Below are 18,011 nucleotides of genomic sequence, written 5' to 3'. Positions count from 1 at the left end.
TTTAATACATGTTACTTGAGTGGATGAGGCTGCAGGAATTGAGGTGTCTTATTTTTCCTAGATTGTTAATTGTTTTACTATTTTCATTTATATATTTTTTTACCATTTTTTCACCATTGGTGTAATACACATGTTACTTGCATGGACGAGGCTGCAACCATTGGTGTGGATTTTATATGACTCGATTTTTTTTATTCGTTTTATTCTCTTCCTTTTACACATTTTTTTTTACCGTTGGTGTAAAACACATGTTACTTGCGTGGACAAGGCTTCAACCATTGGTGTGGGTTTTATATGGTTCGATTTATTTATTTGTTTTATTCTCTTCCTTTTATACTTTTTTTTTACCATTGGTGTAAAACACATGTTATTTGCGTGGATAAGGCTGCAACCATTGGTGTGGGTTTTATATGGTTCGATTTTATTTATTTGTTTTATTCTCTTTATTCTATATATTTTTTTACTGTTTTGTTTTACCGTTGGTGTAAAACTCATGTTACTTGCGTGGACAAGGCTGCAACCATTGCTGTGGGTTTTACATGGTTGGATTTTATTTATACGTTCTATTCTCTTCCTTATATACATTTTTCTTACCTTTTTTTACCATTGGTGTAAAACACATGTTGCTTGCGTGGACAAAGCTGCAACCATTGGCATGCATTATATATGATTTGATTTTATTTATTTGTTTTATTCGCTTCCTTTTATACATTTTTTGACCTTTTTCTTACTGTTGATGTAAAACACATGTTGCTTGCATGGAGGAGGCTACAGCAACTGGTGTGGGTCTTTATTATTTTCTTGCCATTGGTTTTCTATATAAAGGGGAATGAATTACAACATTCTTGTCTGCTTCTCAAAGGGCGTAATTAGGGCCTGAAACTCCTGCCAGGGGGTCTAGGGAAGGCCATAATGTATGCATGTTTTTCTCTGTTTTACGAAGACGTTATTTCTCGACTCAACTCTACAACCATAAAGTCACAATGGAGCAACCTTACCGTTGTGCCGAATTCCACCGTCTTCTGCTTCTCCTGTACTATTATTGCAAACAACACTTTGTATTCTCTACAAGCTGAATATTTGTCGAACGCCGATAGGCACTAGCCCTTGCATGTTATTTCATCTCCTCTATACTTCTACCAACAAATATCTTTTTCTGGATTTCATCCTGAAAAGGAAAGGCTCACCATTGTTGCTCCACCACGGTTCCGGAAGTTGATGGTTTGGGTATAAGTGAGGAAGATGATGTACTACAAGATCTCTTGGCGTTGAAGTTTTCTTGTAGGTAAGTGTGAATCAATTTTTTTTGGTAAAAATTGTGAATCAAATTCATGTAACCAAAATGGAAAGAAGATAAGAGTCCCAACTATGGAAAATTCATTGAACAACTTTCCTTGTACAGTGTGAATCTCTTCCACTCTTTGTTCTTTAAAAGAGAATGGGTGGAAGTGTGAATGAAATAGTGAAAAATCCCTTCTGTGGATGTAGGTTTTGAATCAACCGAACCACATTAAAATTCTATAATCTCCTTCTCTCTCAATCTATATCTCTATTATAATTTTTCATTTTGATCCAAAGACGAAGTTCTTAATGAAAATTAGTTGTATTCACCAACTTTCGCAATAATCGCTTGTTACAGTCTTATGTATAATATTTTTTTAATTTTTAGTGAGTTCGAAAGGTATTTTCGATTTCAATTGATTTCAATGACACAAAAATTCCTATTCCACAAAGCTCTCGCATGTGTGAGATCTGGAAATGAAAACTATGCAGCCTTACCCCAAAAATGTTGAGAAACTATTTTGACTGTTTAACCGCTTCTAGGTTGTAACATTCGTACCTTTATCATTGGACCAAGCACACCCCTTTGACTGAGATTGCATAAAAAATGAAAATAAAAAAAATAACACTTCATTTGTTTATGTTGAGTAAAATATTCTACGAACATTGTTTAAGGTTTCCTAGAGAAAAAATCATTTCATTTTTATTTATATATGAGAAAGATTACCTCGAATCTCCTTATTCATATGGAGCCAGAAAAATATCAATAATATCTTATGATCCTTGTTCACTCAGAAAATAGACTTTTGTGATCTTTATTTACGCGGAGTCAGATTATTGACACTTACAGAGAACAACTTTGGCCATTCTAGGCTAACAAAGTACTCCTTGTGAAGTCCAAAAATCCTAAAAGAATGGGGAAAGCGCTATTTGAAAACACACCTAGCTTGGTACTTTTCAGGGAAAAAAATACTCACACGAGACAGTGACTATTGTGATCCTTGTTCACTCAGTGTCGATTAGAAAAGATATCTTGAAAGTTACATAGTAAACATCTCACTTCTTGTGGACTAAGGATGTGAATTTGAAATCAAAACTTCTTATCAAAATCGAAGCGAATTGTTGACAACAAAATTGTGAAACTATTTATTAAATTGTATGATTTTGGTTTGAAAATGGAAACCGTGATTTGATTGTGGTTTTAAAATTTAAACCATTGGTACAACAACAAACAACAACAACCACAACAAAATCTTATCCCAACTTAATGAGGTCGGCCACATGGATCCAAGCAATGATTGAAAAAAGAAAAAATAAGTGTCAAGAAGCAAATCATAAAAATAGTAATGAAGTAGACACAACTAGATGGGGTTTGCTACCTAGATCCTGGACCTCCAATTCACTTGAACCGTTTAAATAAACAGTTAAACCGATTAATATTTAAGTTAAGTTTACATTAAACAACTATTTAAAAAAATATATATAACAATAAACAATTCAATTCAAAGTTGCAATTTACATACGTTTCACTCAAAATTTTAAAACTAAAGAAGTTGTTTGGATAAAAAATTAGAAAACATAAGAAAATTCATTTAAATCACAACCGTTTATTTTAATATATGAAACCGTTTATTAAATGATTCATTTTTTATTTTACCTAAAAGATCTTGTACCGAACTAAATCGAACTGTTTACATCGGAACCAAACCGATTAAAACATTTAATGTGGACGAGACTATGGTGATTGGCATGGGTATTTGATAAAAATAAATAAAAAAAATCCTAGTCCTCCATGCTTACCTTACTTTTTTTTTTAATATTTGACTCTTTCCATGACATTGGATTGATAATGTCTATATATCTTGGACAAATCTAGTCATGTATTAGTTGGAGATCTGGTTCGAATTTTCAATTTATTTATATTTTTCTTAATATAATTTGTTACTTTTTTTTTTTTTTTTTTTACCGTTGTGTTAAAACACATGTTAATTGCATGGACAAATCATGTATTGGTTTGGAGATCTGGTTCGAATTTTTCTATTTATTTATTTATTTTTCTTAATATAATTTGTTATCGTTTTCTTACCGTTGTGTTAAAACACATGTCAATTGCATGGACAAGGCTATGGATGCTTACCTACCTGCTTTCCTCGTTTTAAATATTCGATAATTTCATAGCATTGGATTTATAATGTCCATATATATTGATCAACATTCTTCTTGCCCCTTTTCTCTTGTGATGTTGATTTACATCAGTAGTGGAGGTAAAATAACATGCAAGGGACAGTGCCCTTCAATATATGTCAGCAAATTCTAATCGTTGTTTTCGGCATCAGATTATAAATAAAAATTCAACTCTAATGGTTATGCAGTCGAAATAGCCTCTCGGTATTTTTAGGACAAAGTTGTGTAGTTCTCACCCTTCCTTACCATGTATATGCAAGAGCCACATACATCAGGTACATCTTTTTTTATCAGCTTTATCACATGTTTGTGGGATCCCGGATCTTCTCCATCCGGCTGTACTCTCTAGCTCCATCCCACACCAGCCATGGGTGGTGGGAGGGTTGGAAGGGTGCAGCCGGATGGATAGGAACCAAATTCATTTATGGGCCATTTGCAAGTTAAAAATGTGACAAACTATCTTATTTTGTGGAAGATCAAGAAGCCGCATGAGCAATAAAGATTCCAAACAAAATAATGTCATTGAATGTGCTTCTGAGTAAGAAAAGAGTATTACCAACCAAGGTTTTAAAACTCAGGATCAATTGTTTGATACGAATCAGTACTAGATAGGATTGGATTGGATTGGATTGGATGGATTTACCATCTCTCTTTCTCTCTGGTATTTTTGAACCACTTAATTTACTCTCTTGCCTTGCGAGTGGATCGATATTGGATCGGTCAGAATTGAAGATTGATCTAATCCAAACGATCCTAACCGATCTGATCTGAATTTAAAAACTTTGTGACCGACCATTTGGTTGTGCTTAGATTTATTTATTTATATTTTATGTGTTTAGAAATTTCAGAGTAGAAACTTGATGTTTTGGAAAATTGTGTAAATTAATTTTTTGTCTGATCGTATTTGGAAAGAAATAATTATGGACACGCTTATAAATTTTTATTATCTTTTTAATTAAATTTCTTTACACCCACAATGAATGTATCCATTTACGAGTATCAAAACCTAGTCCAAATCGATAAAATCAATCAGAACCAATTGATAAACCTGATCGTACCTCGTCGTAGGATAAAAAACTTTCTACATTATCATAGACACAATCGTTAGATGCGATCAAAGCTTTTATGATCATTAAATCGGCATCCACGCTGAACGCCATGTTGCGCTACAGGAGGGTTGAATTCCTCTATTTTCGCTATTAGAATGAAAAGTGAAAACCAACGAAGTCATGTTTAGGACAATAGAGCATCTTTTATGGTAAAAGGAATAGAACAACACCTTACTGTACTCCTTTATAACATACTCTTGGATTGGAATTTTTTTATTACAATAGACGATTCTAGCTATATATGTTAAATAGCTTCTGATCGAACGGTTTTAAGGCGAGAGAACTATGGTAGCCATCTTCCTTATGAGCATAATGTTTCGTTTCCCTTCTCCTTCCAATTCCCAATCATGTGCGGAGGCTAAAAGTCTAAAACCCTTCTCCCCCCAGAAGGGAAAAGAGAGAGGTTAAAACCCTTCTTCTTCGCCTAAGTATCTTCTCTCCTAAACCCCCTGCGGATCTCGGACTACTCCGCCTCTTCTTCCCACCGCCTGAGAAAACCCAATTCATTTGTGGGGTTTCTCTACCTGGAAAGCTCCAATTAATCTCATGTTTCTTTGGTTCTTGGGACGTTTATTGTTACCTTTCTGAGTTTAAAAGGTTACAGAAACATTAAACAAGATGAATCACCTGTTCAGGAAGTCAGCTTCGATTGCTTCCTTGGCATCGAAGCAGGCTCGAACTGCTTTGATCTCATTGGGGTCATTTCGTTTTGATCCATCTGCAATAGCTTCTGAAACTGTTAAAGATTCTGTGTTTAATGGTGAAATTTGTTCATCTTCGTGTTCTGAGTTTCCGGCGAAGTTTGGGTTTGGTTTGGGTGTTAGAGATTTTCATTTCTCGACTGTTCCGTTGGAATTTAGAGCTTCAATCGCTGCAAGAGCAGAGAATGCGGTTGATGATTACTATGATGAGGAGAGGTCTTCGGGGAAGAAGGTCGGTGGAGAGAACGAGGAAGGGCTTGAGATTGCGAAGCTGGGGATTGCTCCTGAAATTGTTTCTTCTCTCGCAAGGAGAGGAATCACTAAGCTTTTCCCAATTCAGGTACCATTTTCAAATGCTGCCGCTGCTGCTGCTTTTTTGGTTTAGAATTATAGGAACAAAGATTCAACACAATCAATTGAAATTTTGAAAGAAGAAGGGAAACAAGTGTTTTCTCATAGTATTAATTTATCATGTTTTACATTTCCCTTCCTTACAAGTTTTGAAGGTTTTCTATTTGTCCTTTATTTTGATTATCTCTTTAATCAGCAACTGATGTGCTTAATATCACAGTAGAAATATCATCTTGAAATGGTTGAACTTGCAGTCAGGAAACATTGTCAACTTGCAGTTTGCAGCATGCTTATATTCTGTAGGAGGATTTCAATAGATCACTGTGAGATTTTATGTTGATGATACACCATGAAACTAAATGGAACTCCAGTTAATCAGGGGCTGTCAGGGAACCAAATTTCAGACTTCTACTGTTTTCATGTAGACTAACAATTGACTCTTAACTTCTTTCATGGTGGTCTCTTTCGCTATACAGTAAACAGCACCAAAATTGGGTTTTACTTCGGTTATCGTCTGTGCATTAATGAGGCATCTGCTGCATTGTCTAATGAATCCTAGATACTTATTTTCCTACATGTTTATCTTGATTTAAAAAATCCTGATACCCTGTTACCAAAAAAAATCCTGATACCCTGTATGCTTTTGCAACTATGTTTATTTATTTTATTTTCCTGGCCTTTTTTGTCTAGAGAGCTGTGTTGGAACCAGCAATGCAAGGCTGTGACATGATTGGCCGGGCTAGGACAGGAACAGGGAAGACTCTAGCTTTTGGGATTCCCATTATGGATAAAATAATTCAGTTCAATGCTAAGCATGGGTATGTTGCCGCCTGCCACATTAATTCATTTATTCCAGGAATTTTAATTATGCTGATACGGTAAATTATTTATTAGGTTTTTAGTTGGCAGAGAAGTGTGTGTTTAATTTGAATCATGATGTTCCCCCCTCTTTATACATTAATTAGTTTTCTGTCGTCTATTCAGACGTGGGAGAAATCCGTTGGCCTTGGTATTGGCTCCAACGAGAGAGCTTGCTCGGCAAGTTGAGAAGGAATTCCATGAATCTGCCCCGAATTTGGATACACTTTGTGTTTATGGAGGTGTGCCAATCTCGCGGCAAATGAACACTCTTGATTATGGAGTTGATGTCATTGTTGGCACACCTGGTCGCATTATTGATCTGCTTAAGAGAGGTTCCTTAGTTTTGTCCGAGGTTCAGTTTGTTGTTCTGGATGAAGCAGATCAAATGCTTGCCGTGGGCTTTGATGAAGATGTTGAAGTAATATTAGAGAGGTTACCCCAGAAGCGTCAGAGCATGATGTTCTCTGCCACAATGCCAAATTGGATAAGAAAGCTCACCCAGAAGTATCTAAATGATCCATTAACGATTGATCTTGTGAGTATGCATTTCACTTTGGTTCATATTCAGTTGATAAATCATGAAGGTATCATAAAGCTGAAGGCACAAAGTATGGAAATGCTCATGTCTCTGTTTGCATTATGGTTATCATTAATTGATATCTATCATTAGTGGTAACGGTATATTCGGCAGAAGATATGTATGCTATTTAAGTTTAGATGTGTATGAATGCTTGACTTGTAGCATTGTAGAATGTTGCATTATTTGATGCAAGATCGTTTAGTAGATAGATCCGTAGTTGCTCACTTTGGGGGGAAGAGGAAAAACGGTGCAAGATTCATTTATTTATTTTTATTTTTTGTATGGTGAAATTTTATCTGTTGCAAGTTTCTTTCTCACTTTGATTGCAAACCTCTTTTGTATGAACAGTATGATTTCTTCCACAGGTAGGAGATTCTGATCAGAAGTTGGCAGAAGGGATTACTCTATATTCAATTGCATCAGATATGTATGGGAAGGCATCAATTATTGGTCCTCTGATAACTGTATGACTCCAGAAATTTCCCCATGCTTTGCCTTTTTTTCTTGCCTTTTATTTTCTTGAAGCAGCATTCTTGCCTTGGAAGAATCATGCAAGCTTGCATGCTAACCTAGTTCCCGTGACTGAATTGCTATTTTGAATGCTTAACTTTCTCCTCCTCCGAAACCCAAGGAATACTATGCGATTGTTCAGTCTAAATTAGTTTCTCTCCCTCTCACTTGGTGGCAATCTCATCCTTTTAGGAACATGCAAAAGGAGGAAAATGTATTGTTTTCACACAAACTAAACGTGATGCTGATCGCTTGGCATATGCTATGGGTCGAAGTTTTAGATGTGAAGCTTTGCATGGGGATATCTCACAAAATCAGAGGGAAAGGACACTTGCAGGCTTTCGGGAAGGGAGCTTTAATGTCTTAGTTGCCACCGATGTGGCTGCCCGTGGACTTGATATACCTAATGTTGATCTGGTAAGAGGTTTTCTCATTCTTGCTCTTAAAAACATTGAGTTAACAGCATGTTTCTTTAGTTTATGTATGATAATGATGTCATTATGTTATCCAAGTTTCCTTGTATAGTTTGGAGTAAGAATGACCCAGGCCACAATTTTTGCTGCAAGGTATCTCTGTAAAGTCATTTGGCGATAATGTGCAATCCAAAGGGAGGAGCCTATAGCTGAGTATTGTCTATGGAGTTGCCCTGAAAACTCATCAGAAATCTCTCTATGTACCACAAACCGAGATGGTATTTGACTGTAGTTGCCGAAAGGAGAGAATTGGCATAAAATGAAACCTCCTTGCTCTATATTGTTGTAATTTCTTATGACAATATGTGAGGAACAATCAAACCAAATATATTTGGAAACCGAGATGGTATTTGCCTGTAGTTGCCGAAAGGAAAGAATTGGCATAAAATGAAACCTCCTTGCTCTATATTGTTGTAATTTCTTATGACAATATGAGGAACAATCAAACCAAATATATTTGGAAACCAAGATGGTATTTGACTGTAGTTGCTGAAAGGAAAGAATTGGCATAAAATGAAACCTCCTTGCTTTATGGGGTAGAAGCCACTGCAACCTGAATGCCTCAACGAAGTAGCCAGATATGTTGAATTGGTTGTCAATGTGACTATAGGTGGTTAACTAATTCCTTTTGCAGATAAAAAATGTTTTCCTTCCAATAAAAGGGAGGCTGACGGCTTAATATTGTTGTAATTTCTGATGACAATATGTGAGGAAAAATCAAACCAAAAATAATCGGAATTTGCCACCAATTTGTCTATCTGGAGGCGCCTATGTGTGTATATCTCATCCTCATGTTCTGTGAATGTCTTATCTGAATTCTAGTTATACTTTATTTTAGGTGGACTTATTAAACTTGTAGTCTCATTTTTTGCATCAAGTTCTACTTCATTTAGCGCTATGCCAGAGACAAATATTTCTTGATGTTCTGCCATATTTTCAGCTGTTTTCCAACTTGACTTGTTTTATGTTCAGGTGATACATTATGAGCTTCCAAATAGTTCAGAGATCTTTGTTCATAGATCTGGCCGAACTGGACGTGCTGGAAAGAAGGGAAGTGCTATTCTGATTTATACAGATCAGCAGCTGCGAGGTGTCAGAATGATAGAGCGGGATGTGGGATCCAAGTTTACAGAGGTTTACGTCAATCTCCATCTTCATGCACTTAGGCACACAAACATTACCTTCAGAGAACCTGTGTGATCATAGTCCACGACCATTCATATGTTACTGTCTCTGGATGAGCTGTAGTCTGAAAAACATCTTGGGAATCCTTACCATCCTTGGGGGTGACAGAGTAATGTAATGGATTTGTGTGTGGTCACCTGGCAAGTTATGTGGTGGTCCCTTGATTTCTGTCAACCTCCATCTTCATGCACCCCAAACAACACCAACAATTTTATTATTTCTTAAGACTGGATATATATAATCTCTTTCGAATGGTCACCTATCAATTTTTGTAACCCAAGTCAACTGTTGGCTTCCATCAGTTGGACTTTCTCCTTATAATATAAGTCTTTATACCATTTTAAAGTAATGTTTTCTATTCAAACATTTTCTTAACTTTCATTCTGCCACATGACGAGTGCATTTGGACTGAAATTTTTACTGAGAAAATGGGACCCTTTTTAAGTGTTATCTTACCTGGCACATGGGGAGTGAGGGCCACCATGCTATTTTTCCCATGTTGCAGATGATGTGCCCCACCCCCCTCCACCCCCCCCACCCCCCCAAAAAAAAAAAAATCCTCTTTTAATTATTATTATTATTTTTTGTTTGGGGGGGGGGGTGGTAGAGGGTGGTTTCTTAAACTCAGAAAAAGGGACTATAGAGATGCTATTGTCTATTTCTACCTACAGTACAGACACACGCATCTGCATAAATATGCTTTTTGTTTCTTGCCAGAGACTGATTACCTTATCACTTGTCCCCAGCTTCCCAGGATTGCTGTTGAGGCTGAAGACAGGGTTATGTCCAGTGAGATGGGTGGTGGTGGTCGGTTTGGCTCTTATGGAAGTTCAGGAAGTGGTCGATTCAGTGATTCTGGTTTTGGTCGTTCTGGCGGTTATGGTGGTTCTGGATTTGGTCGTTCTGGCGATTATGGTGGTTCTGGATTTGGTCGTTCTGGCGGTTATGGTGGTTCTGGATTTGACCGTTCCAGTAGCTTTGGTGGTCCATCATCAGGACGTGTGGGTAATTATGGTGAGTCAGGGTCTAGTCGAATGGGTTCCTTTGGTGGATCAGGCTCGGGTCAATCTGGTGGTGGATTTGGCAGTTATGGCTCAAGTCGCTCTAGCGAATTTGGTGGTTCTGGATTTGGCCGTTCAGGCAGCTTTGGAGAGTTTGGTGGTTCAGGTCATTCCAGTGCTTTTGGTGGGCCAGGTCGCTCCAGTGGTTTTGGGAATTCTAATTCAGGGCGTTCAAGTGGTTTTGGGGATCCTAGCTCGAGTCACTCGAGTGGTTTTGGGAATTCTGGTTCAAGTCAATTTGGTGGATCCAGTGCTAGCTCTATTGGTGGCTTGAGTCATGGTAGTCTTGATGATGATAAGAGGCCTGGGAGGATTTAATTCTAATATATTTGGAGGTGAGTTCTGTATTGCTTCTTACACATGACAGTGGATGTAGGGTTTTAAATTTGCTGTTTGTTTGGTTCTTACTATTCTTATGGTTTTTTTTTTTTTTGGTTTTTTTTTTTGGGGGGGGGGGGGGTTTGGTTAAATGCAGTAATAGTACCTCCCACCCCAAACACAACCTTTTCTTGGGCTTTGGTTGTATCTATTACTTTTGCTTCTTTGTGGGTTCATTGAAAACTCTTATATGATGGTTTTAGGATTAATTGGTTTTCTGTTTGAAGACTAGTTGATAAACACATTGCGTGCAAGCCTTATCCAGCTGATGTGTCATCGCACCAAGAGATCGTGACATCTTGGTGTTAGTGTATGTATCGGTTGGAGGTCTATGGATGACCATATCATGGGATGGTATTTGTTACAAGTTATCTTTGTTAGTCTATTAGGCTTTAGAGTCCTACTCATATATATATTATGTCCTTAGATTCCTACGAAGAGTATGTAATTGTTTCAGATTTAATATGAAGAGACTGGCTGGTGATAGGTTGGATATTACCTATCGCATAAGCCTTCCTCCCCCAATCTCTTTGTCTTTCTCTCAATTCTCTTCTTCACAGGTTCTGGTTTGGCTTCATTTATTCTTGTCAAGCCTGATGCTCTAGATAGTGCTCACTTGACCTTCATAACAATTTTTCCTTTGTGGTGGTGGAACTGGTGATAGTGTTAAATGCCATTTGTGATTGAGATTATGATTTTCTATGTAGGAGTTCCAATGTGGTGAGCATCTCCTGGCAAAAGAAAGCCAAATTACACATTCCCCACCCCCCCACCCCCCCCCAAAAAAAAGCCTATTATTTGGCCTTTGTGTGGGATGTTTGAGTGTGCTAATGAGTATATATCTACCACAATTTTAGATGGTCGGATGAAATTTGGATGGTATCCACTGAGCATCCAAATGCTGACTGATTGCTCCTTGGCCTAGCAGATAGACTTTTTGCTGGGACCCATCCACTGGTGCATCAAAACCTCCATCTATCACATGGCATCAGGTTGTATTTCCTCAATTGAATGGATTTGTCATTTGGTGCAATTAGTATAGATTGTTGCATTTGATTTTTCTGTGATCACACTTGACCTGACTGAATGACAATTGGAAAATTTTGTAAATAGCATTGAGAATGTTGGGGTTCTTAGACTGCCATTACTGTGCTTCTATGGTTTAAATACCTGAGCTGCAGTGTATCATCAGACTTGTATTGATTTATTAGCTGTTTTTGGATTTTTTGTGGTACAGATCTTATGATGGCCATGGGGTGAAAGATGGATTCGAATGATGCAACATCAAGATTTGGTGAACTGGCCACGAGTTGGATTATGCATTCAAGCAAATGACTAGATTTATGGTTGAAGTGAAGTGCAAGCTTTTCAGATTACTTCAATGTTAGATCCATATTGAACAGAAATTATTTGAAAAAAAAAAAGGGGGGGTGGGGGGTGGGGGGCTTACCCAGTGAACAGAAATTATTCTTCTAATCTATTTCAAATCCCAAGTGCCATATTTTCAATTTTCTGTTTATATTACAGCCTATATGTCCTTACCCTACTGCGAATTCTTGACTTCCCATGAAGGCTACTGTTTAAAACTATGGTTACAATGTGGTTTAAAATCACAGATGTTTGTCTACCGGCCACCGCTTCGCAGCAGACCGTGGCTGTAGTATTAGTAATGTGAATGCCCAGACCTCAGTGTCTAGATGTCTCTCTCTCTCTCGGGAAGGGTTGCAGGTGATTTATTGCTGCATTATATAAAATTTCCAACTAATCATAATTAAGCTCAAACACGGGTTAAGTTTTCCTAATCCCTAATCCCATACCAAGTCAACAAACGTGTTAAGGTTGTTTCTATATTACTGGTTTGGAACTTAGGATGATTTTTTGAAATCTAGATCAAATTGGCCTCCACTAATCCTAATCCTTACGTGAGTAGGAGTAGTGGAGAGGAGAAAGAACCCTAAACTCCTAGTGTAACAAGGAACAGAAGCTACAAAGTATAAATAAAGAGTTGTGCATATCCCATAATGCACATCTTGATCTCTTCTCATTACGCATATAGTGCACAGTATTTTCTTCCAACAGTAACAACAGTACCATGGGTGTGTTCGGATGCATTGCGTCCATAATCGCTGCCGAGTATCTCTGCGGTGCACTTGTTTGCGTCCCTTTCTACTACTGGTTTCGACAATACGATGTTCTTGGGCTACCAGTAGATGATTGGGAAGACTGCCCATGCCACGACGCCATTGACGATGTGGCCACCAGCGACTTGGATTTTCGCAAGGATGAATTGAGGAACTAAAGCAATTACCATCTTTCTCGTAGACTCGTTTGTGTAGAGGATGGTTTTTTTCGGTGGAAGTTTGTGTATAGGATGTTGAATGTTAGTAATTTACTCTTTTTTTTTTGCATTGCTAGTAATTCTTTCTTTATAATTCCTTGAGTCTAATTGTTTACTCTCTGATTAATAAAGTTGAAAATTAATAGATAGATGAGTGGTAGAATTAGGAAACAATAAATTAAAGAGAAAAAAGAACATATTGAAAGTAATTTGGGCATATCTCCGATACATTTTAAACTAAGAAGTCAATTTGACGTGCTTTTACCTAAAAAATGAAAAGGAAAAAAATAAAACAAAGAAGAAGAAGAAAAAGATTTGATGAAGACCAGATCAAACATATGAAGCAAAAACATATTGATTTTTTTTTTTTTTTTGGGTGAAAATATTATTGATTCACATTCAACAACATCTAAAACGTTATCTCAACTTAAGAGAATCAGCTACATGAAAATTCCATGTAAAGATGAGCGTGCAAAACAGAGAAGTGAAAAAAAAAAAAAAAAAAAAAAAAATGCATAAATTAGGATTGAAGGGTATGATTGTATTCATGGGGTTTAAGCTTATATTACCATTTTTTTTTGTCTTTAAAAGAAAGTCCATGATTCATTAGTAGTTTGCACGTTTAGGTTTTAATTAGACTTATCATGTAATGATGGTGTTGATATCAATTTCAATGATCCTTATAGGCCTTTTCTTTTCATTGCCATAGTACTCCTCAAATTGTTCATTATAATACTTTAGAAACCTTTCCCAGCCGGTGGTTCGGGTCATAATTTGGAATCTACTCATGTCTTGTTTGCAATATTCCTTAATTTATTGTTATATATCTTCAAACCTATGCATGAAATTTTATAATGGTTTTCCATAAATTGTGAGACATGAGCATATATGTCACCCGACATCTACTCCAGAGAAACTAGAAAAAATTTGTTCTGTGGCAAAAGAAATTCAGTACCAAACAAACTTCAATTTGTCACTACAGGCCACAGAGACTTCAACGCAATCCAAAATATTTTCTATGTGAAAAAAATAAAATAAAATCCCTTCACGTAGTCATTGAAGATTTAATTAAGGGAAATCCTTAATTAATTAAGGTTCTTACCCCCAAAAAATTTTTAATTAATTAAGGTAAATATTTTCTTAAATTTCACTTTTCACCCTTAATTAATGAAAGAATCCCATGAGATTTATTCTTGGGGTAAAGTAGGAAGAAAGAATGTTACCAGTTACCCAATAACGTGTACCCATGCCAAACAGTGTATACAAAAATAGTGCACTACCCCACTAAAGATGCTCAAACACACCCTCCCATTGACTGTGGGTACTATTGTATACATATGCTATTGTGTAGCATTCTCTCACCTGAAAAAGTAATATATTCATAAGCCATAAATCCTCATGGGTCTCAAATCTCCTAAGATTTCATAAGATCATCATGTCTCTATCTCTATTTTAATAACTCGTTAAATTACTACTTTGGTTTATAGAAGGATGAAATTTCGAATCACCAATGTATTAGAAGATATGTAAACTGTATACCTTTAAAGCTATACCCTGCCAACTACCAATTGTCACGTATGTTGAGACAACTCCACCTCCCATCTTTCCACTCATGTTTTTAGTAGTCCACTCATGTTTTTAACCATGGACAGTCATATGACCATTGCCCCCTTCTTTGGGTTACTCAACAGGGTCAGCCAAGAAAAAGAAACATCGTAAGTCAATGATAAGATTTGGATTGGATGTGATACACTAGGGAGATAACAGTACCAAAAACCTTTCACAAAAGATTTTCCCAACCCAAACAATACGTTAAACAAAGCATAAACATTAATCTAAGTAAGAATATCACTTGTTTGGTTGAGGGTTTTAATTAGTATTAAAGCTTACTTGGATTAAACTAAGGATTTAGAAGTTGGGATGTCAATTCAAAGATAATAATCTTAAGAGGAAATTTCACTCTCGTACCTTTTGGTGTTAACAGAGTTAAAATCAGATGTTAAATGTCCTTTTTACCCCTTTTCCCTTCTGGTAAATATTAGGAACAAACCTGCATAGATACGAACAAACAGAGAATTCTGTCCCTGCAAAACAGTAAAGCTTTCCACCCAGGTCACTGCAGAATAATGGACTCTCTCTCTCTCTCTTTTGCAGAAATTATTACCTTGGCCTCCCATAAGTAGGCCTCAAGGTCCCAAAATAATTGTCGAGTTTACGGGGGTGAAAAACATCCAATCCAGGCTGATTTCGCTTTTATTCTATATTTCTATTCCATTTCCGGTTGATTCTTGCAGATTCCAATCAATTCCTATCGATTTGAATCAAAATCGACACAGACAATCGATGCCCAATTCTGTTTTTCAAGAGCTTGGGTACTATAAAGAATGATTTCGCCATTTAGAGCACTCCAGGTCTTGATCCCAAGCTGAGTAAACTCTAATCAGTGAAAAATCATGGTACAGGGCCGAATCAATGGCCGGCAAGTTTAAATGCCCAAATCCAGGGGATCGGTCTTCATTGATTCTTATATGATTCGAATCGGAAGTTGGTCATACAGGATCTCATATATGGATCGCAAGATAAGTAGAGATCCGAAATTCTTACCGCTGCAATCGCCCTCTAGAGCTGTTGCAATCGCCCTCTAAAGCCGGGAACAAACAGAGAGGCGGATATCTGAAACCCAAACGCGACTTCAGAGAGGGGAGTAATCGGTCTTCAAGACTTCAACAATGACACGCGGAATCGATCGCCAAAACCCTAAATCCACCCTCTCCGATCTCAAAATTATAAATCACAAGTTCAAAAATCCTATCTCCCAATCCGTCAATGGTTTCCTAAGAAGAAGTTGACAATAAAAATTGAGGTCAAATAGGTCAACTCCATTGAATCAAGGGTATTTTGAGATTTAAAGAAATTTTGTAACATATGATTCCTCACTTAACGATTTTTTACTCATGATCAAGATGCGATTGATAGAATCTACAATTTAAGAGGAAAAAAATTGTAATTATAAACTTCACAAAAGAGAATTATATAATAGATGAAACATTTAGGGGAAGAGAGTGAAATTTCCCGACCTTAAACAACGACCTGAATTGTTTCAACAAAGATCTCCACCATTATTAAAGCAGATTACGGTTGGACTTTTTGGCTACTAGTGGAGTTTATGTTTACCTTTTAATAAACCGCCACAGTTTGCTCGATAGCAACAAAGATGGTATAATGGAGTTTGTCTCAAGTGATAAGTACAATATATATACCACATAAAAACACGGCATAGGGCATAATGGAGGGCTCCCCTTTAATAATGTTTGAGGGCTCTCCTTAGATATTCTTCGATTAGATTAAACCTCTGATTAGAGGGTGTTATTTGTATTCTTTTTCTATTTATATTTCCTCACCCTTAGGATAATGGAACAGTTTTTCTTAATACAAGAAATTGAACAACTAATTTATTTTGTAGATCAAAAGCATCTTGGCATCAAACCCATCTGGAAAAATTGATACATGGAGAGGAATAAATGCAAATATTTTAATTTTAATAGTAATTGTGAGTTGGGTTCAGATATCCATCTTGCCATCAATTCCTTTTTCCAATGTCCACATTTTTATTCCCTTCTTTTATCACCGAAAATCTCAAGAAAATTTGATTAAACATTTTTTTTCTCCAACCAGCTATTCAGGTTAGAAACTAATCCATGGATCTATAGATTTATACTGACCTCACAATAGTCATATTGAAATTAAATAAAAACTACCACTAAAAATAGAGCACTAAACAGCCTAGGGGAGTTACCTAAAAAAAAAAAATCAAACCCACGTTTCTTGAGGGAAAAGTCTCTTGCCAACTAAATTAACTTTGGAGTTAAATTTGATTAACTCTAATTATGCTTTGGAAGAGGATGATACAAAACAAACTAGAGATTCATAAAAGTACAAACATATACAGTAGTCCTACACGGAAGGAACCCTACAAGGCTACAACATTTATAAGGAAGGCAGGCGGGCAGGCTAAGTGGCTAACCGGTGCCCGTGCCGGTGACACCGAGGTCTTGTTTGTTTTCATCTTTACCGGCACCAAAGACAGGGCCACCTTTGCCGGCAGCATCTTTGACCTTGTCTTGAAGCTTATCAATCTGAATCCCTCCGACGTCCTCGGTTGATCGGGGATCAGTCCTCGTCTTGTTCTCACCTCCTCCCACCGACTCATACGTCGTCGCCGTCAGCGACTCTTTCGGCTGCGCTCCTTGCGCTCCTGACATCCTCTCCTCTCCTCTCCTCTCCTTTCCTTTTCTCTTTTCTCCTCCCTACCGGCCAGCCGCCTCTTTCGGCTTCTCAAATCTAAAAACTACTAATTTAATTAGTAGATCCTGCTTCTAGACTCTTAAACCAAAATTATGCAACAGCTACAAAGGTACAGCCAAATATAAATAGCAAAACAACTCAAATAGCATTAACCCATCTCAATCTCCATCTCCATCTCTCTGAGCCAGAACCTGATCACACAGAAGCCACGTGTTACTCCTTATGAATACACCTGTCGGCCATGCCCACTTTTGTTTTCCAACGACAGACACGTATGTCTTATGATTACATAGAAAAGGAAAAAGAATGGTAGAGGTACTCACCTATCCAAATCACATGGGTCTAACCTTTTTTTTTTTTGGTACATTTTTGGGAGAGATAGAAAAAAGTTAACATGACACCTTGGTATCTGGTGTGCTAGCGATATTTTAATCGCAAGATTTAAGAAAATAATTAGATTGAGAACAGTTAAATTGAAAGAAAATATCCAAAGCTTCAATCCACACTTGTCACATCTTATCACCCTCAGTAGCCACGTAAGAATGTTGCCTGGCCGGTCCTCTCGATTCTCTTTTTTTTTTGTTCCTCTCTCTCTCCAGCATGAATGTATCTCTCTCTCGAACCCTCTTTTTTCAGAGCTTTTTTCTTCCTAGTCAGCGACAGCGGCTGCAGCTCTCTCTCTCTCTCTCTCTCT

General features: G+C 37.1%; 2 protein-coding genes across 4 annotated transcripts; one reads left to right on the top strand and one right to left on the bottom strand.

The window, feature by feature from the left end:
- The first annotated feature begins 4,915 nt into the window (after positions 1-4,915).
- Positions 4,916-12,182, top strand: LOC122063898 (DEAD-box ATP-dependent RNA helicase 53, mitochondrial-like). Of its 3 annotated transcripts, none has more exons than XR_006135504.1 (9): positions 4,916-5,615; positions 6,317-6,444; positions 6,611-7,022; positions 7,433-7,531; positions 7,770-7,994; positions 9,023-9,184; positions 9,982-10,631; positions 11,603-11,666; positions 11,912-12,182. XR_006135504.1 is itself a non-coding variant. In XM_042627587.1 (9 exons), exons 1-8 carry the CDS (start codon positions 5,193-5,195, stop codon positions 10,612-10,614), a joined length of 2,049 nt encoding a protein of 682 aa, XP_042483521.1. In that variant the 5' UTR covers positions 4,916-5,192; the 3' UTR covers positions 10,615-10,631; positions 11,912-12,182. The 3 variants fall into 3 exon arrangements, 2 of the variants coding, with proteins under 2 accessions (XP_042483521.1, XP_042483520.1); XM_042627587.1 differs by lacking the exon at positions 11,603-11,666 and having other exon boundaries at positions 9,982-10,117; positions 10,151-10,631; XM_042627586.1 differs by lacking the exon at positions 11,603-11,666 and having other exon boundaries at positions 4,917-5,615.
- A 4,671-nt stretch (positions 12,183-16,853) lies between these two features.
- On the bottom strand, positions 16,854-17,438 carry LOC122063901. Its single transcript, XM_042627590.1, has one exon. The coding sequence runs from the start codon at positions 17,272-17,274 to the stop codon at positions 17,032-17,034; it is 243 nt and encodes an 80-aa protein (XP_042483524.1). The 5' UTR covers positions 17,275-17,438; the 3' UTR covers positions 16,854-17,031.
- Positions 17,439-18,011: the final 573 nt, after the last annotated feature.

This window comes from Macadamia integrifolia, unplaced genomic scaffold, assembly GCF_013358625.1.
Source record: "Macadamia integrifolia cultivar HAES 741 unplaced genomic scaffold, SCU_Mint_v3 scaffold149, whole genome shotgun sequence".
NCBI classification, from domain to species: domain Eukaryota; kingdom Viridiplantae; phylum Streptophyta; class Magnoliopsida; order Proteales; family Proteaceae; genus Macadamia; species Macadamia integrifolia.
This window is presented reverse-complemented; position numbering and strand designations above follow the sequence as displayed.